Source organism: Capricornis sumatraensis, chromosome 5, assembly GCF_032405125.1.
Source record: "Capricornis sumatraensis isolate serow.1 chromosome 5, serow.2, whole genome shotgun sequence".
In the NCBI taxonomy this organism is placed as follows: Eukaryota; Metazoa; Chordata; class Mammalia; order Artiodactyla; family Bovidae; genus Capricornis; species Capricornis sumatraensis.
In genome coordinates, this window is record NC_091073.1 from 40,364,185 (window position 1) to 40,391,920 (window position 27,736).

The window sequence follows — 27,736 nt, forward strand, 5'->3', positions numbered from 1 at the left end:
ATAGTGATCGTGATAGAGAGTGAATGTTTTGCCTTGGAATTTATCCATAAATGCTTTTTGGATGAGATTGGATCTGGGAGAACAGGATAGCAAACACAGGGAGAAGGAAATGAACATGATTTGGATGGCATGTGTTTCTTGATCGTCTTGCCTGGAACAGGGAGTACACATTGAGGAAGAGAGAGAGTAATTTATGTGAGGAAGGAACTGGGAGAGAGAGTTTATATTTTAAATTTGAGATGGCATTATAAAAGAAAACACTTTATAAAAACAAACACATCTGGAAATATATGTCACTCTCAAGATTGGAGTCTACAGATGGAATTCAGAATACCAATTGTAGTAACCCAGGCATATAGCAACAGCTACTCAGGGCTCCCTTTTGAACATGGAGTAGAAAAAGTAAATCCTAGACATAAAATAGCTTGTATATCCCTAAATGACACAACTAACACTGATGACAGGCTTGTTTGCTAAGTAAAAAACAGACATACCTTTCCCCTTTCTTCCTGTACATATGTTTCTTCTTTACTTGATAAAGAGAAATTAGAATAGATCTCAAAGCAGGTTTTCTGGTAACTGACTCTGTCCTAGATATGATTGAATAACCCTAATCCTTGAGAAAACAAGATTAAAGTTGAAATAATTTAGCTCTTTTAAGAAATACTTTTGTGTATGTTGTCTGTTAATTATTTTTATAATATCTAAGTGCACTTTACTAGAACTATATAGTACCCCTGTTAGGTTGAAGACATAATGACATACTATATTTACATAAAAGAACTCTAACACTCTGAGTGGTTAATTAAATTCCTGAAGATAAGATATTCAGTTGGAGACAAAGCCAGGACTTCTGTGAGGCCTTAGGGCTTTATTGCTCTTTCTGCTACAATGTGATTCATCCTTGTTCCTGTTCTTTGTGTCCTTTATAAAATAATAGCTGGAGAAACTGACATACTAATAAGTCAGATTTTAATAGTAAAAGTTATATGGCAGAATCTATAAATAACAAATTATCAAAAATGTTTCTCCCAGTTGAAAATCTCCCAGGTAATGCACATTCATTTTTAGCAACAATAGAGCTTCCCAGGTGGTTCAGTGCAGGAGATACAGGAGACATGGGTTTGAGCACCAAGTTGGGAAGATCCCCTGGGAAAGGAAATGGCAACCCACTCAAGTATTCTTGGTTGGGAAATCCCATTGACTGGGGAACCTGGCAGGCTATAGTCCATGGGTCACAAAGAGTCAGACACAACTACATGACCGAGTGACAGGATGCATGCATGAAGGCATAATTTACCTTTCAATGGTAATGATTTTAGCCCTTTTTATAGTATTTGAAGTTAAAACATGCTTCTAGACACGTGTATACTTTAATTGCTTTAAACTTTATCATAAAATACCATTTACAGATAATAATTTTTCTTAAAATATATGAATTTACCAGTATGCCCTAAGTAGATGGATGATGTGTGTGTCTGTTTTAAATGGTTCAGATGCAATATTTGAAAAATGAAAGTTGTGCCTACTTTACACTGATGCTTATCAGAGTCCATGGCTGTTAACCCTTTTTTGGTACTTATTAAACTTAAAATAGTAAGTTACACAGTAACTTTCAAAAAAGAGAACTCCTTATTAGAGTAATGCAATACAAGAGTTTCATCGAAGAGTGCCTTAAAAACTGATTTTTGAAGTGCCAAGGATAGGAAGGTATCTTTTTCTCATCATTTTATGATCAAGAATTATTTGTTGTTCTTTGACATTCCAAAAGATGGATGCATGCACTATTGCATTTGAACTTCAAATTCCTTCCTGCCCAAGACAGCAATAATCTCTACATCTCCACTTTTTTTTCTGAGTGGTTTACATATTTTACCATTCCTATTCCTTTTTCATCTGGATATGGCTTAACTGAGGAAAATGTCTGTGCTGTGAATGTTTTAGGACTATGGTGGTTGTAAAGACAGAATGAGTATTTAAATATGTGCTTAATTTCTGCCAAGCTCAATTTTGTGCTTTGCCTTCTAGATAAAGCAACCGTTAACATAAGGAGACAAGGGGTCAGTATAAAGGTGATAGTAAAAAAGAATCACATTAAAATAGTATTATCTTATTACAAAAGTTTCTCCACTGAGACCACTTGGGATATGGGGGGAGTGAAACTTAATAATATTTTCCGAATTGCTAATGGGCATTCGCTCACTTCCCAGTCATAGGTAGCAGCAGGATTCATTGGCAGACCATACCCCACTGGGGGGAATAGAGCTATCCTAATATTCATCATAATGTCTAAGGTTTATTATACACATACTATGTAGAAAGAGAATTTAATGTTTAGTACTTAAAATCAAAGAATATAACAAAAGTTGCCAGTTTTTCCTAAATTTTGAAGAAATTCTTGTCTAGAGAGTGGTAAAATTAGAACTCACACACAGGCCCACCTGACTTCAGATTTCAAACTTTTTACTATTTCATGGTCCGTCTATATGCAGGAGTTTTCTGCGACATTCTCAGAGTGAAGTGAGAAAAATGCGATTCTGAAAATTCTTTGAAAAAAAGATACCCAGAAATACCAAGAATATCCCTGACCTGCTCAGTTATTTCTCCTGTTTTCTAGGTATGAATCTTTGTAGCAGACATGAGGTTCTTCTTGTTCGATCCCAAAGCTTCCATATGTTTCTGATACTGTTAAGTTTGTATAGACTTTTCGATTCTTCATGATATCACACACAGAAATGACATATGGACATTTTGGCTGCTTCATCACCGTGCATCATATAAGTGGGCTGCTAAAGAATAAAGAAAGAGATTGGCTGTTTCTTTCATTTATTTAACACATTTATGTTCATCTCCTACATACTCCATGCCAGACACTGCGCTTGGCTTTGGGGATACAGCTATGTATGTGATTCATGTCTGCCTTCATGTAGCTTAAAAGAAACATGTGTCTGCTGTTGAAAATTACGCTTGTTCTGAATGGTACAAATGCAGATCCTGTGAGAGGTAGGGAATGGCCTAAATATCATTTGGAAACATTTTTTAAACTGTGATTTTACCATACTATAACAGATTAATGATATGAATACTTTGAAAAACTGCCGCAGTTATAATTAAAACTAAAGTTCCTGACATGCAAAAGCTTTCAGAAGTACCTTTAGGTTGATTTATCCTCAAAACTGTTTGTAAGTTCCAAGACCTTTGTCAAACATATTTAGTAACCCCAAACTGAGTCTTTTAAAATAAAAAGCATTTATTTTTCACTTGGCCTTTATTATTATTTTCTAACAATTTCCATATCCAATAAAGCAAGTGTATTCTTCTGGTTAGGATTTAATTTTGGCAGTGAACATTGTTAGTGCTCAACAAACTGGAAGTTCAGAGAAAATAATGTATTATTATTCCTGTTTTATGGGATCTTATCTAACTGTGCCTGGAAAAAAGCTTACATTGTGGGATGAAAGTTGGGAACTTTAATGCCAAATTACACACATTTGCAAGCATGACAGGGGAACATGGGAGTTTCCAGGTTTCCTCTTAAGTTTCATCCCCACTTAACATCTTTGGAAAAATAGTTGCTATGATAGTTCATGCAAAAGTGGAGGAACTGTAAGCCAGCCATTTCTGAGAGCTAACTATGTGCCTCACAAGGTCATCAGTACTTTCCATGAATGATCTCATCTTGTTCTTGCAACAACCATATTTAACAGGAACTGTAAATCCTATTTTATAGATGAGGAAACTGAGATCGGAGAAATTAAGTTAATTCTTTCAGGACATAAAGCTGATAAGTAGCAAAATGGATTACAACCCAAACCATCACCAGGCTGTGTTACCCTTGGGAGATTCAAGAAAGTTATAGTTACTATAACACTTGATAAAAATAAATGAGGTTAGTTATTGAGGATGCTGAGAGATTATATCTAAAGAAAATTCTGTATTTATTTTAAAGTATTTATTTATTTGGATTCCTTGGGTCTTAGTTGTGGCATATGAGATCTTTGTTGTGTCATGTGGCATCTTTTGTTGTGGAGCACAGTCTCTCTAGCTGTGGCATGCAGGCTCCAGAGCATTCGGGCTTCAGTAGTTGTGGCACAAGTGTTCTCTAGTTGTGGCAGTCAGGCTTAGTAGTTGAGACAGGGGCTTAGTTTCCCCCAGAGCATGTGGGATCATAGTTCCCCGACCAGGGATCAAACCCATGTCCCCTGCCTTGCAAGGAAGATTCTTAACCACTGGACCACCAGGGAAGTCCTGTGAATTCTGTATTTTAAAATTCACACTCCAGTGTCCGTTTCACTTGTAAGTCAACCTCAGAGGTAAGAGGTGATATGATATTTTCTCTAAGAGAGAAATATATAAAAAATAAAATGAGTAAATGTCCATCTGTAGCTGGCTGCTCAACTCAGGAATCTCCTGCTTATTCTAATTGAGGCCAAAAAGATTTAGGGTGGTTATTTATTTATTTATTTTTACAGTTATTTGTCTTTTATTTGTGTACAAGCTGCTCTGCCACTAATTTCTGTGAGATCTCAGGGAATCACCATGATTGGTTACTTAAGCTTGAAAATGAATGTGTTACAAATGACGAACATTCTACAAAGTAATGAATCAGTATAATTTTAAAAAGATCAGTATTGTGTTGGAGACACAGACATAGAAGAACAGACTTGTGGACACAGGAGGGGAAGGAGAGGGTGGGATGAATGGAGAGAGACGCATGGAAAGATATACGCTAGCACATATAAAACAGATAGCTAGTGAGAATGAAGTTAGAGCAACCATGTTTTGCAAGCTGTTATGAATTTTAAAATATGCTTTATAATAAAAGAACAATTTCAGTTCAGTTCAGTTCAGTTCAGTCGCTCAGTCATGTCCGACTCTTTGCAACCCCATGAATCGCAGCACGCCAGGCCTCCCTGTCCATCACCATCTCCCGGAGTTCACTCAGACTCACATCCATCGAGTCCGCGATGCCATCCAGCCATCTCATCCTGGGTCGTCCCCTTCTCCTCCTCCTGCCCCGAATCCCTCCCAGCATCAGAGTCTTTTCCAATGAGTCAACTCTTCGCATGAGGTGGCCAAAGTACTGTAGCTTTAGCTTTAGCATCATTCCTTCCAAAGAAATCCCAGGATTGATCTTCAAAGTGGACTGGTTGGATCTCCTTGCAGTCCAAGGGACTCTCAAGAGTCTTCTCCAACACCACAGTTCAAAAGCATCAATTCTTCGGCGCTCAGCCTTCTTCACAGTCCAACTCTCACATCCATACATGACCACTGGAAAAACCATAGCCTTGACTAGACGGACCTTAGTTGGCAAAGTAATGTCTCTGCTTTTGAATATACTATCTAGGTTGGTCATAACTTTTCTTCCAAGGAGTAAGCGTCTTTTAATTTCATGGCTGCAATCACCATCTGCAGTGATTTTGGAGCCCCCCAAAAATAAAGTCTGACACTGTTTCTACTGTTTCCCCATCTATTTCCCATGAAGTGATCGGACCAGATGCCATGATCTTCGTTTTCTGAATGTTGAGCTTTAAGCCAACTTTTTAACTTTCCTCTTTTACTTTCATCAAGAGGCTTTTTAGCTCCTCTTCACTTTCTGCCATAAGAGTGGTGTCATAGGTAAGTGAAAAAAAAACTTGTAAAATTGATCTTGGATAAAATATAACTTATTTTTAAAATTTATGTTTATTTTACTTTTTTGCCACACCATGTGGCTTGTGGGATCTTAGTTCCTCAACCAGGAATCAAACTCAGGCCCTTGGTAGAGAAAACAGAGTCCTAACCACTGGACTGCCAGGGACTTCCCAAAATACACCTTTTTAAATGACTACTATTTTGTGAAGAAAAATTATTTTAATTAACTACTTAATACTTTATATATGTCAAAGGATGTCAGCATCTTATAAAATATGTAAACTTAAGTGGCATCATAATTAGAGTAATTTTTTTAAAGAAGGTGAAAAGCAAAGGACATTGCTAACAGTTTGTGCAAGATCATTCTATCCATTTTAAACGCAAAGATGAGGGGTAGAAATGGAAAACAGTACACTGAATTAAATAAGCTAGATGGATAGACATATAAAAATTAAAACATATATGTAATGTAGTAAGATCCAATGCAAAGGATATATTTAATTATAGCATATGTCATTGTTATATTTTGAATATACCATTGCGTATAGTATGTTGTTCAATTCCAAGTATCCCACGAGGTTATTTAAATTCTCTGTTTTTTCCTTTGAAACTAGAACTGTTTCTGGAAAAGAGACCAGGAGAAGCCTAATCCTTTTAATCTCTTGTGTGTGCCCATGTCCAACTCCTCACAACCCCGTGAACTATAGCCCACTAGGCTGCTCTCTCCACAGGATTTCCCAGGCAAGAATCGTGGAGTGGGTTGCCATTCTCTTCTCCAGGGGATCTTCCCAACCCAGGGATTGAACCTATATTCAGGAAGGCAGATTCTTTACTTGCTGAGTCATTGGGGAAGCTCCTGCATTAATTTGGCTTCACTGGGTCTTTGAGGCATGTGGGATCTAGTTCCCTGACCAGGGATCAAACCTGGGCCTCCTGCATTGGGAGTGTGATGTCTTAACCACTGGATCATCAGGGAAGTCCCTTTAATCTAATCTTTTAGTACAAGTGAAAATCTTAAGGTTAAATATTATATATATTCACCAATGTTTATTCTATTTTGATTTTAAGGATTTATATGATGCTATTATTTGATTGGATAGTTATATTCTCTTTCTTTAAAAACAGCATCATTTAATTTTTTATTGAAATATAGTTGATTTAAACAATGTTGTATAAATTATTGCTATACAGCAAAATGATTCAGTTATTCATATGTATATGTATGTTTTTAATATTCTATTATAGTTTATCATAGGATATTGAATATAGTTCTCTGTGCTATACAGTAGGAGCTTGTTGTTTATTTATTCTACATATACTAGCTTACATCTGCTAACCCCAGCTTCCCATTCCATTCCTTCCCCAGCTCCCTCTGCCTTGGCAGCCGCCAGTCCATTCTTTATGTCCATGATTCTGTTTTCGTTTCATATATAGGTTCATTTGTGTCATATTTTAGATTCCACGTTTAAGTGATATCATGTGGTATTTATATTTCTCTTTCTGACTTACTTCACTTAGTGTGATAATCTCTAGTTGCATCCATGTTGCTGAAAATGGCATTATTTTGCTCTTTTTATGCTGAAACTTGTATACATAAACCAAGTCTTCTTTATTCATTCATCTGTTGGACATTTAGGTTGTTTCCATGTCTTGGCTATTATGAATAGTGCTGCAGTGAGCATAGGGTGCATATATCTTTTTGAATTATAGTTTTGTCTGCCTATATGCCCAGCGGTGAGATCATTGTATCATATGTTTTTTGATCAACTTCCATATTGTTTTCCACAGCGGCTTCACCAGCTTACATTCCTGCCAACAGTGTAGGAGGGTTCCCTTTTCTCCACATCCTCTTCCGGTTATTTGTACACTTTTTAATGTTGGCCATTTGCATGCAGAATTTCATGCATAGAAGAGCCTGGTGGGTTACAGGCTACGGGGTTGCAAAGAGTCAGACATGACTGAACGATTTTCACATTTTTTTTTTCATTATTACTGGTGTGAGGTGGTGCCTCATTGTCATTTTGTACTTCATTTAATTTAAATGAGTAGCTTTGCAAGCACTCGAGACACAATTATATCTTATCCTTATATAACAAAATTCAGACCATACCGGCTTAAGCCATAGAAATGGAGTTTATTTGCTTGCGTGGTCATTTGTTTGTTTAGGTGGCACCCTGTGATTTTTTTTTTTGTTCGTTTGTCTTCATATTCTTGAAGGTTATACAATAGTTTCCCGAGATCTCTTTATTTTACAGGCCTTATGAACTGTAGGCATATGTTAAGATCATTACTAAATGTCTTTAGAAAATAATTTGCTTTTGTAGTTAAAAATAATCTTAATAGAAAATTAAGACAAATCAAATACAGTGATTGAAAAATGGCTAATATACATTGATACTTACTGTGTACTGGGCATGGTGTACATAACTTAATCCTTAAACAAATGAGTTAAATACTTCTGTAATCTATTTCAGATGTGACAAGTGAGACACAGTAAGATTCAGTAACTTTCCTATCAATAATCAGGAGGCAAGTGGCAGACCTAGGCTTTGCACCTGCGTGTTCAAGCACCATGTCAGTCTACTTCTGGAGGAATTATGGAAGATGTAACTGGGGATGTTTAGAACTGTAGGTAGAAGAAATGTAACAAGCAAGCATGTAAGGATAAAAAAATGAAAATTATAATACTGGCTTATACATACAAGTTATAACATTACTTTAAAATTATTTTTAGTGTTTTAATAGCAGAACTAAACCAAATGGGAAAGCATTGACTGGGTCAGAGTCTTGGGAACTTTTGAATTTCTGGTAGTAGCTGGTAGATCAGCTTTGGCAAAATTCAGAGCTCTATTGCAGATAACTGTCTTCAGAGACCCAGCCCTTTTCTGGGCTAGCAGCCCCTACAATGAGCATGTACAGACTTATCTTGTAATATTCACCTAAGAAAAACTTGATAGTCATCAGTTGTTGAACTCAGTTTGCTAAAAATAAATTTTAAAATGTTAGTGACTTTCACATTTAATTACATTAAAATTGTTATTTCTTTTTAACACAGTTGGGTCAATTATCATGAAATTAAAATCTGATATGAAGACTGAGTTTCTAAATTCTGCATATGACTCCTAGTTCCTTTCACACACTGCTTATTTTTATTCCCAGATAGTGTTATGTTTATGAAGTTAATTATTTAAACTTTTCTCACTATGCAGGTGGATGCCTTACATTGTTAGAAATGTTTATTTCCCTTAGGCATTTCATTAAATAGTGAAGAAATAAATAAATTGTGTTAAAGTGTTTAGCACATGCTTTTGTTTTTTAAAAAAGTCATTTAACTTGTCTTAAGTGTTTTGATCTCAAAAGTACCTACATTCCTAGAGAATTTATGTGAATATGAAGTTCAGGATCACATTTTTCCTGCCATATGCTGTTTTTCAGAGTAAGAAGTTTGCTTTTAGATATTGATGGCTGCGTGCTAAGTCACTTTGGTCTTGTGCGACTCTTTGCAACTTTATGGACTGTAGCCCCCAGGCTCCTCAGTCCATGAGATTCTCCAGAGAAGAATACTGGAGTGGGTTGCCGTTCCTTAATCCAGGGGATCTTCCCCACCCAGGGATAGAACCCACATCTCTTACATCTCCTGCATTGACAGGCAGGTTCTTTACCACTAGCGCCACCTGGAAAGCCCATCCTTACTACAAGTGCTGCTTAAGTAAGCATCAGGAGAATATAAGATACCTCCATTGCTTTGAAAGACAAGGTATTTGAGGTGCACGATTATTTCAGCTGATACAGAGACCATTGGGCCAATAAGTAAATTAGTTTGTTTATATAAAATTTATGTGTTTTCATTGAAGGGTCAAGTTTTTAAAGGTTTAAATCCATTTATTGTCCACATAGCAGAAATAGTAGATCAGTATTGTAAAGTCTGAGAAAATCTTTATTGGGCATATAACTCAATATCTAAGTGAATAAATAAATGTGTACTTCAGGAAAGAAAGCTAAAACTTTCTATTATTTTTCAAAATATCAGTTTTTGATGCTAATGATATTCTTTAAAGTAATAAAATTGAGGAACCATTCAATAATAAACACATAGATAACTTTTTTAATTTCAAGAAAATATAATTGTTTTGCCTTCTTAATTACAGTAATTTCTACTCTGCTTTATTAAATATTTCATTAATTTAAGAATCCCCTTTTAAACTGCAGGGGGCACATATCAGAATATTTGAGGTGTAGGATGTTAAGTTTGAAACAACATTCAGTTTAAATACTGTACATTTATATTTTGAATACAAAATGCAGACATTTGATAAAATATCCTAGAATTCTCATAAAGTGTATCAGAATTCCAAAGAGTAACGAATCAGATTATCTTGGTCATGAAAAGATGCATGGATCAGAATGCTCTCTGGAAAATGAGAATATGGAAAGGAAAATCTTAAGCCTTTGAATTGAGGATGAATCACATTTAAAGACAAACTGACTGTGATTATGCTTTGTTACTTTTTCTGACCCTACAAATTGATAACCATTAGTACTTTGAGTAGCCAGTTAATATGAGATTTAAGGCTAAGAAAGAAGACTAGTAAAGCCATTTACAGTCATATTTTATTAATTTTTTCTGTGTTTATTTTTGAACAGTTTGGACCTTGGGGGCACTTGATTTCTTTACAACTTCTTACAGTGTAAGCATGGTTTTGCTGTTACTGTCATGTTCAAGAAAAAATCTAACCCACAATATTAAATCTAACAGGTTACACATGTATGTTCTGAAATCTCACTATTCTATTATTTTTTTGTTGTTGTTGAGTTGGATTCAACTGGGGTAAGATCCTAGAGGATTTAATCAGGCTTTAAGTGCAAGGCTATATAAGGCATGCAAACTCAAGTAACATGTAACAGTGGTTCTTTGTTGAGCACAGGTTTATTCAACAATATACTTTCAGTGTAGTTTAGAAATAGAAACATTATGTTTAAACCACTGCAAAATATAAGTGGAACTACTATAATTTATTCTTACTGAGTTTAGCATGTAAGTTTCCTTTTTCATTATTTCTGAAAAATCAGGTAATCTGTCATACTCCCTGGAATATATGAATTGATGAGGAATTCATGACATCTGAAGGCAGTTGTTGTTGTTTAGTTGCTCAGTCATGTCCAACTTTTTGCCACCCCACTGTCCATGGAATTTCCCAGGCAAGATTGCTGGAGTGAGTTGCCATTTCCTCCTCCAGGGGATCTTCACGACCCAGGAATCAAACCCAGGTCTCCTACATTGCAGGCAGATTCTTTAACATCTGAGCCACCAGGGACACCCAGGAAGAATAAAAAGCTATTTATAAATGAAGAAATCAAGGATTCTTTTCCTCCTTTCCCAACCCTACACACACACACACACACACACACACACACACACACCTGAAAAATAACCCTAAGTTCAGGTTTTTCAGGTATGAAGACTTATATTGTATTTTAATTCTTATCCTAAGTATAGAATCTAGTTTTTCACCATAATTATACATTCTTACCTCAGTGACTTTTGGAACAAATAGATATAAATAAGACAAATTAATGAAGTTCAAATGTGAAATTTTATATCCCTTGCTCCTCAAATAATATCTTTGACAATTTACCATCCATCTAATAAGTTCTGGACTCTCTATTCCTTTGGGAAATGGCATAAGGCCTTCTTGAGTGTGAGATTATGTATTTGAATCTCTGATTTAGTGGAACAGTGTGTAAAACTCTCTCATAATCAGAACACTCCCTATTGGCTTCACATCTGAAGATCCCCAAGAGTGCTGTTTGTCCCAGTGCACATCTGGAACAGATTACGTGCAGTTAATTGGCTCCAGGTCGAGCTTGTTACAGACAGTAGCACGCAGTATAACCTATGCAATTCACCAAATCCACCACTTTAGGTTAAATCACACCTACTTCTGTAATTCTTCCCAGATGCGGGATACACACACTTATGGGTACAAAACACACACACACACACACACACACACACACACTAACATACACTGGAAGATAGCAAAGTATCGATAGATTAGTGGAGAGGTTGTTGGCAATACATTTAACCCATAAGTGATCTCAATAAAAAGTTTAACTGCTGAATTTAAAGGACGGTTGGGAGGAGAAAAAAAGAATTAGGAACAGCAGATTATAGATAGTGGCTGTTTTATAGGAGAAACATATATAAAGTTTTAAAAAACATTTCAGGAGGTTCAGAATTTTTGATATTTTGTCCGTCACCCTTAACAAATGTTTCAGCACGTGTGGGCACTTACTGGAATGCCACAGTAGCAAGGAAAGCAGTGCTTTGGTTTTTAACTTATTTAACAATATTAATGAGTTAGGTAACAGGGAACAGTATGACTACTGTTCATTGAAAACCAAAACATCAATCTTCTTAACATAGTGTTGGAGGCACAGGGCATGTCTTAGCGATTAATGACCAGTTGGAGGAGTAGATATCTCAATACATAGCTAAGGGCCATTAACCCCAACTGGTCATTAATTCACAGGAAATGTCCTGTACTGAGGTCATTATTGCTAATAAAATGCACACACAGAAAGTTTCCTCTCTTTTCCCTGTGTACATAAACATTCATTCACACTACATGCACAGTTACATGTCATAAAAGAATAGTATTACACATGTCCAGAAGCGCAGGAAAACTAAACCTAATGAGAAATTTCTTATACTTAAACTCTTTGTTGCTGTTGCTTAGTCACTAAGTTGTGTTCGACTCTTTTCTGACCCCATGGACTGTAGCCCTCCAGGCTCCTCTGGTCCATGGGATTCCCCAGGCAAGAATACTAGAGTGGTTTGCCATTTCATTCTCCAGGGGATCTTCCCCACTCAGGGATCAAACCTGTGTCTACTGCTTTGGTAGTCAGATTCTTTACTACTGAACCACCAGGAAACCCCTAGTTTAATCCTGACATTCAACTAACCTTTCAGTCTTTTTGGAGACTGGGTAGGTGGGAGTATGCATGTTAGTATGGCAAAGCTGTGGATCTGCTGTGATCAGATACCCATGTTCTGCTAACACGACGATGCTGGGAAAATTGAAAGTAACAGGCAAGTGGGATCAAAAAAGCACTGATGAAAATAGATGATAACAGCACTCATGGTGTAGGACTAAAGGCAGTGTGAATAACTGCATCATTTGAGTTCCACTATATTAGATATCAGAACAGGCATGAGGCACATTTAAGTGTTAGGCTGAACTACTCTTTGGTTTCCTCTCTCCTTCACCCATTGAATCATGGTACCTCCCTTACCCGTTGTCTTTTTTTTTTTTTTTAATCATGCTTCCAGCTGTTTTGGAACCCTTCACTAGGTATTATTGTCATCTGGAACTGTCTCTCCTTTTATTCCTCTCCTTTTTTATTTTCTTTCTCTGTGAAACTAGCTTTGTCTTACTTAAACCTATATTAAAATCCTTTGATTGTCTTCCATAGCATCATACCAATATCTTGATATTAGCAGTTATTTCTTGAGAGTTTATTATTTGTATCTAATCAACTGCTCCTTTTAGAAAAGACTCTTATCTTTCTTCTCACCTTAATAAATGTTTAGAGATGAGTTATGGTGTTAGTGACCAGGAATATATATATAATATATATTGTTAAGTGTATATTCCTTAAAAAATATTTCATTTGCCAAAAAACACATTTTTAAGGAGAATCTACAACACAAAGAATGTATCTGTGTTTTACAGGCGTAAATGTAAAATTAAAAAGGTGAAGAAATAAATTTTTTAAGACACCAAGTAATTGAAAGCTCATATAATTTAAAACTAATTCTTATAAATTTTTCTGTAGACCAATTAAGTGTTTTGTGCCAACAGTGTATGTGTTGTCCTAATAGTTTTTATATAATATAAAACTTTAGTCTTTTAGAGTTTGTTTTAAAAAATGTTATTTACTGAGGGACTTCATTACTGTTTTATTCTAAAATATATATTTTTACTTAAATTATTAAAGCTAGAATTTTCATTAAGGGCTGCTGATAGTATAGATCTTTTATGTCAGACTGAAATTTCTGTTTTCTCTTAAATTATATCATTCAGTTCAGTTTAGTTTCTCAGTCATGTCTGACTCTTTGCAGCCCCTTGGACTGCAGCCCACTAGGCTTACCTGTCCATCACCAACTCCTGGAGCTTGCTCAAACTCATGTCCACTGATGCCATCAAACCATCTCATCCTCTGTCATCACTTTCTCCTCCCGCCTTCAATCTTTCCCAGGTTTGGGGTCTTTTCTAATGAGTCAGTTCTTCACCATGTGGCCAAAGTATTGGAGCTTCAGCTTTAGCGTAATTCCTTCCAATGAATATTCTGGGCTCATTTCCTTTAGGATTGACTGGTTTGATCTCCCTGCAGTCCAAGGGAATCTCAAGAGTCTTCTCCAACACCACAGTTCAAAAACATCAGTTCTTCAGTACTCAGCTTTCTTCACAGTCCAGCTCTCACATCCATGCATGACTACTGGAAAAACCATATCTTTGACTAGACCCACCTTTGTTGGCAAAATAATGTCTCTGCTTTTTAATATGCTGTCTAGGTTGGTCATAAAATTTCATGGCTGCAGTCACCATCTGCAGGGATTTTGGAGCCCAAGAAAATAAATCTCTCACTGTTCCCATTGTTTCCCCATCTACCTGGCATGCAGATGCCATTTGATTTTCTGAATGTTAACTTTTAAGCCGTTTTTTCACTCTCCTCATTCAGTTTCATTAATATGCTCTTTAGTTCCTCTTCACTGTCTGCCATAAGGGTGGTGTCATCTGCATATCTGAGGTTATTATATTTCTCCCAGCAATCTTGATTCTAGCTTGTGTTTCATCCACCCTGGAATGTTCCATGGGGTACTCTGCATATAAGTTAAATAAGCAGGGTGACATTATACAGCCTTGACATACTCCTTTCCCAATTTGGAACCAGTCCGTTGTTCCATGTCTGGTTCTAACTGTTGCTTCTTGACCTGCCTACAGATTTCACAGGGGGCAGGTAAGGTGGTCTGGTATTCCCATCTCTTGAAGAATTTTCCACAGTTTGTTAAATCGACAGAGTCTAAGGCTTTGGTGTAGTCAATACAGCAAAAATAGATGTTTTTCTGGAATTTCTTGCTTTTTCTATGGTCCAATGGATGTTGGCAATTAGACCTCTGGAATCATCACAAAATGTCAAGCAAATGTGAAGCATATTTGTGTGGCATATTTGGTACATTATTCTTAAATGAGTACTTAAATCAACTTGATTCTTTTCATTGGTAGTAATCTTCTAAATCAAAGAATTAAATATGCACAGATTACACAAAGATAGAATAGTTTGGTACTTCCTACAGGTAATTAAAGTAACTGAGAAAACATAGTGTATTAAGCATTCATGTTGAACACTTCATGAATAAACAATATACAATCTGTAATGTATTCTTAGAATATTTGTCTTATGTATAAAATTAATACATATATAATTTGTTTCACCTTCCGAGACTGATTTTGACTTCTAAGATTTAAGATAAATTTAAGGAATCTTTATTCAAAGTCATTCTAATAAAAGCATTTTAATAAAGAGTTGATCTTCCATAAGAAAAATACTCTTAATAGACTTTCTCTTAAAATTAACCATATAGGCATATAGTATTTATTTTGATATTAAATAATTAGATATTTAGTAAAGTATAATATTTTTTCATTATGGCTTAACTTTCAGTAAGGAAGTACAGAAATTATTGATACTTGAAGCAGGTACCACATCTGGAATCCTTCCCAGAAGCAGGCAAAGCATTATTGTTCCTATGAGTTATGTCTTAGAAAATATCGAGGAGAGGGAAGACTTTTCAAGAGTTGAAAATAACTTGATTGTGACATAATGAAAAGCACATAAAATACTTTGGGGCTAAGGAGGCTGATTCTATCTAAAGTCTGGAACAAATGTTTTAATTCATCTTTTATTGGCCATATGACCTTGAGAGAATTATCAAAATGTGTACTTCAGTTTCCTCCTCTGTAAAATGAGGAAAATATATAATTACCTGTCTTTCTTGGATGTCACTAGCATTGATAAAAAATAAATGGAGGCATGTTAAAAATTTTAAGAGTATATTTGAGCAAAAATCAATCTGAATTGTGTGATACTAAACTGAAGTATCAACCACTAATACTGAAGAAGCTGAAGTAGAAAGGTTCTATGAAGCGCTAAAAGACCTTCTAGAACTAACAACAAAAAAGATATCCTTTTCAACAAGGGGAGTGGAATTCAAAAGAGGAAAGTAAAGAGACAACAGTAGTAACAGACAAGTTTGGCCTGGAGTACAAAATGAAGCAGGGCATAGGCTAACAGAGTTTTGCCAAGAGAATGCACTGATCTTAGCAAACACTCTCTGCCAACAGCACAAGAGATGACTTTACACATGGACATCACCAGATGGTCAATACTAAAATCAGATTGATTATATTATTTGCAGCCAAAGATGGAGAAGCTCTATACAGTCAGCAAAAACAAGACCAGAATCTGACTGTGGCTCAGACATGAACTCTTTATTGCAAAACTCAGACTTTAGTTGAAGAAAGTAGGGAAAACCACCAGACCATTCAGGCATGACCTAAAACAAATCCCTCATGACTGTACAGTGGAAGTGAGAAATAGATTCAAGGGACTAGATCTGATAGACATAGTGCCTGAAGAAGTATGGATGATGGTTTGTAACATTGTACAGGAGGCTGTGATCAAGACCATCCCCAAGAGGTAGAAATGCAAAAAGCAAAATGGCTGTCTGAGGAGGCCTTACAAATAGCTGAGAAAAGAAGAGGTGTAAAAGGCAAAGAAGAAAAGGAAAGATACACCCATTTTATGCAGAGTTCCAAAGAATAGCAAGGAGAGATAAGAAAGTCTTCCTCAGTGAATAATGCAAAGAAATAGAGGAAAACAATAGAATGGGAAAGACTAGAGATCTCTTCCAGAAAATTAGAGATACCATGGGAACTTTTCATGCAACGATGGACGTAATAAAGGACAGAAATGGTACAGACTTAACAGAAGCAGCAGATATTAAGAAGAGGTGGTAAGAATTTACAGAAGTTCTTCATGACCCAGATAATGACGATGGTGTGATCACCAACCTAGAGCCAGACATCCTGGAGTCTGAAGTCAAGTGGGCATTAGGAAACATCACTATGAGCAAAGCTATTGGATGTGATGGAATTCTGGCTGAACTATTTCAAATCCTAAAAGATGATGCTGTTAAAGTGCTGCACTCAATACACTAGCAAATTTGGAAACAACTATTTCAACGGACTGGTTCCAAATTGGGAAAGGAGTACATCAAGGCTGTATATTGTCACCCTGCTTATTTAACTTATATGCAGAGTACATGATGCTAAATGCTGACTGGATGAAACACAAGCTGGAATCAAGATTGCTGGGGGAAATATCAATAACTTAAGATATGCAGATGACACCACCCTTAGGCAGAAAGTAAAAAGGAACTAAAGAGTCTCTTAATGAAGGTCAAAGAGGACAGTGAAAATGCTGGCTTAAAAATCAACATTCAAGAAACTAAGATCATGGCATCTGGTCCCATCACTGGATGGCAAATAGATGCGGAAACAATGGAAACAGTGAGAGACTTTTATTTTCTTGGGCTCCAAAATCACTGCAGATGGTGACTGCAGCCATGAAATTAAAATATGCTTGCTTCTTGGAAGAAAAGCTATGACACACCTAGACAGCATATGAAAAAGCAGAGATGTCAGTTTGCCAACAAACGTTCATCTAGTCAAAGCTATGGTTTTTCCAGTAGTCATGTTTGAATATGAGAGTTGGACCATAAGGAAATTTGAGTAGCAAATAATTGATGCTTTTGAACTGTGGTGTTGGAGAAGACTCTTGAGATTCCCTTGGACTGCAGGGAGATCAAACCAGTCAATCCTAAAGGAAATGAGCCCTGAATATTCATTGGAAGGACTTATGCTGAAGCTGAAGCTCCAATACTTTGGCCAGCTGGTGAAGAACTGACTCATTAGATAGAGAGCCATGCTGGGAAAGATTGAAGTCCGAACAGAGGATGAGACGGTTTGATGGCATCAGCAACTCGGTGAACATGAGTTTGAGCAAGCTCTGGCATTTGGTGATGGAGATGGAAGCCTGGCATGCTGCAGTCCATGGGGTTGCAAAGAGTCTGACACAACTGAGCAACTAAACTGAACTGAAACTGAAAGTGGTTAAGAGCACTCCACTGACAGATGAATACTAGGGGAAAGATTTACCTAAAGAAAATTTCCAAGACAGGAAGATTATTTGATTGTCTATACCTTAAAGCCTAGTTAACTATTTGATTGGTTGTTCTTAGTGTTATAAATTTGTACTTTTGAGGCATTTACAGGCTTAGGCTTTGTTCAGTTAGATAGGCTACATGGCACTAGAGAAACCTCAATCTAATGACATACTTTTTTAATTTATCAGCATTAGGTAATTTAATTTATGTAAACCAGCTTTTTTTCTTCTCTTTCTTTTTTATTTTCTAAATTATGAAAGTAAGATAACACATTATAAGAGACTTGGAAAATATAGAACAAAGTTACATATAGTTCCTCTATATATTACAATTATTTTTTAAGTAAGTAAATTAAGATTTTTAGTTGGAGTTTCAATATCAAACTCACAAAAATTAATAGAATGAATATACAGAAAATTAGAAGTATGTAGTAGACATGAAAAGCACCATGAACCAATTCAACGTAATTAAGAATTATACAGTTTTTACAAGATAGCAGTATACAAATTTTGTCCAAGTTCCCATAGAGTATAAACTAGGAGACACTGTAACATATCCAAGAACATAAAGGAAGGTGCAAAAATTTCATGGTTTAAAGCTATTGAAATCATATAGTCTGTTCTGTTATTACTGTGGAATTATGTTAGAAATGAGTATCAAAAGATATTTGAAAATTACCCACATATTTAAACTACAATGTGACATTTACCAAGGAGATATTTGACTTACCCATTTAAAGCCTCACTAAAGTTAGAAGACTGAAAAAAAAACACAGAGGGTGATTGTAGAGAAGAAAGTATTTAAATTAGAAATTAATATCAAAATGAGAGAGTAATATCAAAGACATTTTAAAAACTCCATGTATTTGGAATTTAAATGTCCACTTTTAAATGATGGATATGTTTGAAAAGCCATAACATGGAAGATTAGAAAATATTTGTAACAGAATAAAAATGAAATGGAGAAGGCAATGGCAATCCACTCTAGTACTCTTGCCTAGAAAATCCCATGGACAGAGGGGCCTGGTAGGCTGCAGTCCATGGGGTCATTAGGAGTCAGACATGACTGAGCGATTTCACTTTCACTTTTCACTTTCATGCATTGGAGAAGAAAATAGCAACCCACTCCAGTATTCTTGCCTCTAGAATCCCAGGGACGAGGGAGCCTGGTGGGCTGCCGTCTATGGGGTCTCACAGTGTCAGACACGACTGAAGTGACTTAGCAACAACAGCAGTAGCAAAAATGAAAAGGGAATTTATCAGAATTTGTTCCATGCAGCTGAACCTGCTCAATGAAATTAAATAAATAGGGATTCTTGAATAGGGTAAAAAAACATACAATGAACAGTAGCATAAGATTTTTACACCACTTTTTAAAAAGTACCAGTTCATGTAAATACTCAATGAATATTATTTATAATTATTATTACAAGACTTAGTTGGAAATATGTGAGTTTTGATTTATTCCGTGTCTTAACAGAGACAACCAAGGCAGCTTGATTGTGGCAACCTATAATAACTATGTCCTCTTATAAATTTTTTTCTTCTACAGTATTTTATATTCAGTGCCACCCTGTGTGGAGTAATATAGGTTGCAGGTAAGATTGCCTTGTCCCAGGTCTAAAATCTGTACTGGCGGCCCTGACCAGATCATGTTTAATTGTCCCAATTATAGGTAGACTTGGGAATATTTTTTGGTCAGAAACAAAAGAACTCTCTCAAAATGATAGCTTTTATTCAGTTTTACTTGAGGATCTTTCTCTTTGAGGAAGGTATGAGGCAAGAGTAGGCTTCTACCAGTATTCTTTTCTGACCACGAATCCATCAAGATACAGAAAGAACTGGTTCCTCCTATATTTGCATAAAACAAGACAAACATTTTAGTAGAAGGGATGCTAATTAACCTAAGTAGTTGAAGTTTTTGTTTTGCACTCATCTCCATGTCTGAATAAAGCCAGCTGTTTATTTATTACATTTTTATTATTCAGTTGTGATTCATTCCCCGCAACAATTTGTAAGAGCAGAACAAGAGAGAAGGAGAAATTATTTTTTAAAAAAACATACATTCAGAAAACTATAATTTACTAAGTATAGAGAAATCTGCAAACTGCTATATTAATAGTTTTTTTCTTCTTTTTAGATTCAGTTAACACTGTTTGAAAGAGAACATTGTTTTCATCATGGTTGTTACTAAAGATGAGAGACCAAAGTCCAGAAGCCACAATTTTCATCTTTTTCATGCCTTGATGATGATAAGCATGACCATGCTGTTTCTTCCAGTCATTAGAACTTCTAAGCAAAATATTCCACGACTCAAGCTAACCTACAAAGGTAAATGTGTCAGTGTTTTCCAGCATCTCTTCTTTTATTTAGAAACGCATGCTGAGTTCAGTGAAATGTTTGTAATCAGTTAATAATAATATATTATAGAACAAAAAGCCCAATTATTTATTTTTCTTGGTGAAGAAAATAGATGTAAAAACTGTCCATGTATACTTTTCAGTTCATTATTTACAAGTATTAACTATTGATTAGCATAATTAGGAAATTTTTATCCTCAAGTTGCAGTCAACTTGTATTAAAACAAATCAATCCCTAGATATGGTCAGGCCACTCAAGATGGTTTTTCTCTTGCTCTCTGTAAGTCTCCTGCTCAACCAGTACCTGCTTCACCTACATCTGCCAGACTCCTACATGCTTGCTTAGGCTCCAGCTAATGATTGTTCTAACTTTTAGCCACCAAGATAGCCTATCAAAGCGGAGGAAGGGGTTTCTGCTGATTGCCCTGGTAACTGATGAGCCATCCTGCTGTCAATTCTTTCTGTAAATGGTAACATCGCCCCACCTCCCTCCCCGCTACCCCCTAACCCCCGGCCTCTGGGAGTGAAGCCTGCTGCCATGTTCTGCTTTGGGGGCAGTCATAACCTCTGTTGGGTGTTGCTCTAAGATCTTACTTCAGACATGTAAGCTCCCCTTCTGTTAAACCACTGATATTCCTGTCGCTGACACTGGGCTCTTTCTTTGGTCTTGAAGCTGGGCAAATAGAGGCCTCCTAGGCCTGCAGTGAGCAACCTAACACCCTAAAAATAGAAAAATTGTTAATTCCATACAGCTGCTACTAATTAGCTTATCCTTGGCATTTTTTAAAAACATTAAGATATCTTCAAAATACTAACAAACTAACATATCTTGAATATCTCAAGCATATATATATTTTATTGTTTAAGAAGTGTGAAAGGCTTAAAACAGATGAGAAAACATTTAAGAAGTGAAATCTAATCGCTTTTATATTAATTTAAACATTTAAAAGCAAAGTTTATATGCTAGTATTTAACCATCATGTTTATATGTAAGTGTAATATATAAATATATATATATCGAGAGAGAGAGAGTGGATGTGCCATTTCGTGCTTGAAGATTTTTTTTCCTGATATCCCCTTGGCCTCTTTAATACCTTAACTAATGAGAGAAATATAGAGGATTTTCCTTTATTCTGAACTTGGCAGGTAAAAATAATGCTGGCAGTTTTAATCTTTAAGATAAAAAGTTATCTTAGGTAATCTTTTAAAAGGTAGCTTTTCAGCTCAAATTAAATATCAATACTAAAGCTAATTTGATGCTTAATGTAAGCATAAGTGGAATTATTTTATTACATACACTACACATTTCATATGTTGGTACTGGTTTTGAAGTTATATCTCATGAACAAATGAGTTAAGCTAGCATCATTATCTTTGAGTTTTTACATTCTTCTCAAATTGCTAGAACAGGTAAAACTAACCTATGATTTTTAAAAAAATCAAGATATTGCTTTTGCATGGTTGAGGGATGATCATATGGAAAGGAATGTGAGAGGAAACTTCCTTGAATTATGGAAATGTTTTCTATCCTAATAGGGATATGGATACATAACATGGGCTTTTCACAATCCATCATATTGCACATGTCTGATTTGTTTGCCTGTTTTTAAGGCAAATGCCTCTACATTTACCTTAAGTTCCCTGATCACTAAGTTGGTAAAGAATCCTCCTGCAATGCAGGAGATCCTGGTTCAATTCCTGAGTTGGGAGGGTCCGCTGGAGAAGAGATTGACTACCCCACTCTGGTATCCTTGGGCTTCCCTTGTGGCTCAGCTGGTAAAGAATCCACTTGCAAAGGGGGAGACCTGGGTTCGATCCCTGGGTTGGGAAGATCCTCTGGAGACGGGAAAGGTTACCTACTCCAGTATCTAGCCTGGAGAATTCCGTGGACTACAGTCCCTGGGGTTGCAAAGAATCAGACACGACTGAGCAACTTTCACTTCACTTCCTCATAGAACAGAAAACAAATAGTAAAAGTCAAACAGTTAAAAAAAAATAGAAAGTTTGAAAATAGATTGAAGGGCAAAGAAAGGAAATATTACCTGGTTTCTGTGATACAGTGAATAATGCCAGAGCATTGTATTGATGAATATAAACATGCAAAATAGACTTGGAAATAAATTTTAATAATAGTTAATGATTACTCTCTAGGATTCCTCATGAGCAAAGCGTTGGAATAAGGCTTGTGTGTGAATTATGTTATCCTCATCACCACCCTGGGAGGTGGAGATTATTACCATCTTCCTATAAATGAGGATACTGAGGTACTGAGAGATTAAGAAATTAAGGTCTCAAATTAGTTGGTGGCTCAACTCCTGAGCCAGCCCAGTGCTGCTATTCATATTTCTCACACCCTGGACAAGAGCTTGTCTTCCCTGAGGCACTTACCTACCTGACTGATTGTATGATTTCAGTTTCAAAATCAAATGGGTTTGAAGAAAATCACAGTCTCCGTTTAAGATTACTCAGGGGCCAAAAGAGATTTACAGACTTGTGGGATTTCATCCCCTCTAATAGTCTTACAGGAAGTAAAGATTGTCATTGTGCTAATTTGTAGTCATAATCAAAATTTTGTAGGATTAATTGTAAAATGTTAACTCAAATGTGGTAACTTGATCATTTGAAAATAATGGATAAGGTTCTAAAAATTAAAAAGAATTAAAAACATTAATTTTAGGTAGCTGCTGGTAATTAGCTTATTCTTAATAAGAAAGTTTTGGGGAGCTGAATCTGTTTTTGTACTTGGAATACAAAGTACAAAAGCATGTAAGAGTTTAAAATCTTGTTTTATTTATCTCCCTATATATTCTATATATTCTCACTTCTCCCAGCACCTAGTACTTATATAAAAGAACTGGTATAAATGTTGGATTCAATGCAATAAGAACTCTTCTTTTTATGGTTCTTATATTTAGTATACTTTATTTTTTAGGTATTTATTTACAAGTAGGTTATCTGCATTTCAAAAGCAGTAGCAAAGATTGAATGCAGTGAAGTAATTTAAAAAAATCTCTGAACTTACCCGTGTTACCCACACTCACTCCCTCTCCCCTGCCCCTCCTTCCTCCACCACCCTCCAATAGTGCTCTGTGGCTGCTGTTAGTTATTCACTTCCAGGATATGAGGCTAGAAAATTCAGGTCCAATGAAAAGTTGATTGTAATTTTCAAAAATTATTCATTTTTATGAGCACAAAATCAGCTTTATTTTCCATAACTCAAGCTTCCTTATGTGCAGACCGGAGACACAGCCCATATCAGTAGAGTTAGCTACTTTGAACAGCTGCAAGATTATTTTACGGGATTTCTTAAAGGTCAACAGAAATATAATAACCATTTTATCTAAAGAATGCCCTTTGATAGACTTAGTTTTGAACCTCTGAATCTACAGGAGCTTGTTTGGTCCTTTTGTTGTGTAAAGAGATTCCCTCTCAGTTGAATATTTTGAATTCTTACACATTTATACATGCTAAATCAGTTTCTAGAGTAGTAAGTAAGGAACCTGGAGGTCAGGATGATCTGGGTTTCTGTATTTTGTGTTGTAAGGATAAAATATACATACATATATGGCCTTACAAGGTGGGCTTCTCACAGTGACTTGTATACTTTATACTGCAGATGTATTAGATATAATTTTTGAAAAATGACCAACTTCGATCTTGAAATTAGTATAAACATTTTGTATATTGTTCTCCTGATGAAGAAACTTACACAAGTTAAGGATATTCATACCCAGGAATCTGTAGTACCTGCAGTGGTGTTTGGAAAACTCCTAAAGATGAAATAGGTAATACAGCTAAAGAGAATGTACAAAAGCTTTGGAAAAGGAAAAGCCGCTCTCTTTTGAATTTCTTTTCCAGATAGAAAGCAAACAATAAACAGGTAAACAAATGAGTGGAGGTTACTTCAATCATGGGTTGTGCCATCCAGGATATAAGGCAAAAGACTGAATCCAGGATCCTAGTTAGACTTTATCATGTCTAAGTTTTAGGACACTATGAAGAACCTTGTTTTTATACCCATTTTATAGATAAGAAACATGAGGTCAGAGCTTGAAGGCCTTGCCCTAAAGCATGAAGCTGTTAAGTGAAAGAACTAAGTTGTGTGTTTCCATCTCTCTAGTTCAGGTCCGTGTTCTTGCCACTTTATGCCCTTGAAAGAGATATTGCATGTTCAGAAATAGAAATATCAAGATATATAAAAGAAGAAAACAAGGCTTCATTATTACGTCTTTGGCAATATGCTCTTTTCAGTAACTACCAAGAGTACTAATTATTTTTTGCTCCTCCAAAACTTATGTGTTTCTGTAGAAAAAAAGCTTGATGTCACCCTTAAAATTTTCATCTGCTATTATACAAATAAACTTTAGTGTATTTGATAGAATAGTAATTTTGTTGAATTTTCTGAGGAATGAATGGATATCTATATGTTTTTTATTATTTGCAAAGAAATCTGTATAAATGTGAAATGCGGCATGTCTCAAGTAGAGATAACAATTTGAGGCATCTAACTTACTTGATTTGACTAGTCTAATATTGATTCTGTTCATCTTGATTGAGTATAGCAATGAAGAAGGCAGATTCTGAAGCCAAACTGCTTATGTCTGTGAGACATTTGGATGTTTACTTTCTGTACTGCAGTTTTCTAAATGCATTAATGTATTTAATAAGGATATTGTGAAGGTATCTTGATTCATGTAAAGCATGAAAGACAGTGTTTGACATAGTAAGCATTTAGTTGTCAGTTATTTTTTGCAAATCATTATTATCTTGCTAGGTATTAATGGTTATTCCTAGACCACAATTTTCCCTGTGTAAACAAGTTTGAAAAATATTATATAGTTTCCTCCTGGGGATTTACAGCACATATTAAAATTGCCTCTGTTTATTCTCAGAGATTTTCTGCTAGAGTTAGTTTCTCTTAGTCCAGTACCACCCACAGACTATGAATTTATTGAAGGTACTTTCCAGTATTTTTATCTTCATCATATTCTAGTAGTTAACAAGCCTTTGGATCATTATTGACCTTGATAAGAGGAGTGTCTTTGAGTGGTCGGTAACTTTCAGAGTGGGTTAAAAGGAATCATAAAATCATTCAGAAGCTCCTTTCGAAAGTGGACATTTTTGTTGTCAAATCAATGATTTGCTCTGAATTTATCTCCCCTTACGTACATAGTGAACAAGCATAATCAATCTTATAGGAGGAATCCCCATATATACATGTATATATTTTTTCCCCCATGTGGAGCAAGTCATTGATACTTTAATTTCTAATGAACTCACTTGTTTTCCCGGACATATTTTCCCTAAACTGAGGCTGTGTGTGGGATTGGTTTTTGTCTCGCACATTCAAGGATCCTAAAGAAGACAGTTAAAGGAACAACTATTAATACCTAGCAAGATAATAATGTTTCACAGAAAATAATAACTGACAGTATGGCTAAAAAGAGATGGAATGGGAGAAATAAGAAAAATGATTAAATCAGAGTTAATAGAAGGGAAGGAGGATCAGATTCTTTCACTGTTGCCATTGTTAAAACATTGGCTTTTAGTCTGAATGTTATGGGAGTCCCCTGGAGAATTTTGAACACAGAGGTGACTGGATCTGACTTTCGTTATTATAGGATCACTCTGGCTTCTGTATTGTATGCAATAAAAAGGAGAGATCAGGAAACTAGGGAGCTAAGTCTGAGAGGATTGTAATAATCCAGGTGGGAAATGATGGTCTGTGAGTCAGACTCCTTCTGTGGAGGTAGAAGAAGATGGGAAGGTAGAGCCAATACGGTTTGTTGATGGATTAGAAGTGAATGATGGGTTGGATGGGGTGGATGTGAAGTAAGAGAAAAATCAAGCCTAACCCCATGGTGTGTGTTTGTTTTTTGATCTAAGGATGGAGTTAATATTAGTTGAGATGGTGGAGATTGTGAAAGACTGCTGTGTGGGAAGATCAAGTGGACATATTTATTTGAGAAGTCTTTTAGATATCTAAGTGAAATGCCAAGAAAGTATTTGAGTGTATAATTTCTGGAGTTTATGGGCAGTGTCAGTTGGAGATATGAATTTGGCAGTTAGCATATATAAATGTTAATTCCTTAAGTCAGAGAATTAGAGAAAGAAGGAATGAGCATCAACATGAAGTAAAAGAAGTGCTCAGGTGTGGAGGAGCAAAATCAGAAGCTGTGGTGTAGAGGAAGTTATATGAAGAAAGTAAGAAGAGGACTCATCAGCAGTGCCCTGTTTAGCTCTGTCATGAAAGATAAGTAAAAATCAACATTAAATTTAACAACAAAAGTCTATTGTTGACCTTGATAAGAATAGTATCTTCAAGAATGGGAGCCAGAACACAAGCATGCATTCTGGGCTCAGGAACTGGAGATAAGTGTAGATAATTCTTTCAAGGGGTTTTCCTATAATGGAGACATGGGCAGTAGTAGCTGAAAGGACAATGAGATCAATAGAATGTTTTTTTTTTTTTTCTTTTATGAGTAAAACAGCAACATATTTTTGTGTTAATTGAAATAATCTAGGTGAGGAATAATTAATGATTCAGGAGCAATATGGGATAATCCATACCCTATTGAAGAAAATAATGATAAGACTCAATTTTTTTTCTCTAAAATCAGGCTCCTTTTAGAACATAAGTTAATGAAAGTGGCTTATTTTGCATAATAAACTATTACCTGGTTCATTATCAGTGTCGAATGTTGTCTAGGTGGAAAGAGAGATTAAATAGATATGAAAATATATTCAGTTTGATATAATGACACAGGTTGTAAGTACTACATATGTTTAGAAAATTTATATGTAAGGATTTGGAAATAACTCAAAAAGATTAAATGATAACATCAGAATCACATAAGTAGATAATTAAAAAACTGATCTGTCTCCTGCAATTCAGTTCAATAATGTCTGTATTACAACTTGCCTGTAATCTAAAAAATGTATTTAGTAATAATTAAAATCTATTTTCTGGAGTAGGAAATGACAGCCCACTCCAGTATTCTTGCCTGGGAAATCCCATAGACAGAGGAGCCTGGCAGGCTACAATCCAATGGGTCGCAAAGAGTCAGGCACTAATGAACACACACGCACACAAAATCTATTTAACAATATATGTAAAGCACTTTTCTAAATGTAATTGATCTATAGAGGTTCACAGAGTGGTAGAAGTTACTAATATTACCATACAAAGGTATCATATAAAAAGTGTCCTGGAATTAAGAACATATGTGAATCACTGAAGTCTGCACAGTCATCAGTGTCATCCCCCCAGCAGGGTGGGGTGAAGGAGAGCTATATTATGAGACACTTTGATTGTGTCCTGCTTATGCATAAATATGGAAGGAACTTACAAGAGTATAACTTAAGTAAAGGCAAATTTTTCTGGTATTAAACCCAGTCAACCTGTTTTTTTGGTTACAATAGATTTTTTTTCTTTTAAATAGTGGGTTTAC

The 27,736-nt window shown here is 35.7% G+C and overlaps 1 protein-coding gene across 1 annotated transcript in view; it reads left to right on the forward strand.

Moving 5' to 3' along the window:
- The first annotated feature begins 20,105 nt into the window (after window positions 1-20,105).
- The window catches only part of SEMA3D (semaphorin 3D), a 144,360-nt gene continuing 136,729 nt past the window's right edge, over window positions 20,106-27,736 (forward strand). The window contains exon 1 of the mRNA XM_068973015.1: window positions 20,106-20,256. Coding sequence (XP_068829116.1) covers window positions 20,106-20,256 — 151 coding nt within the window. The remainder of the gene's footprint in view (window positions 20,257-27,736) is intronic.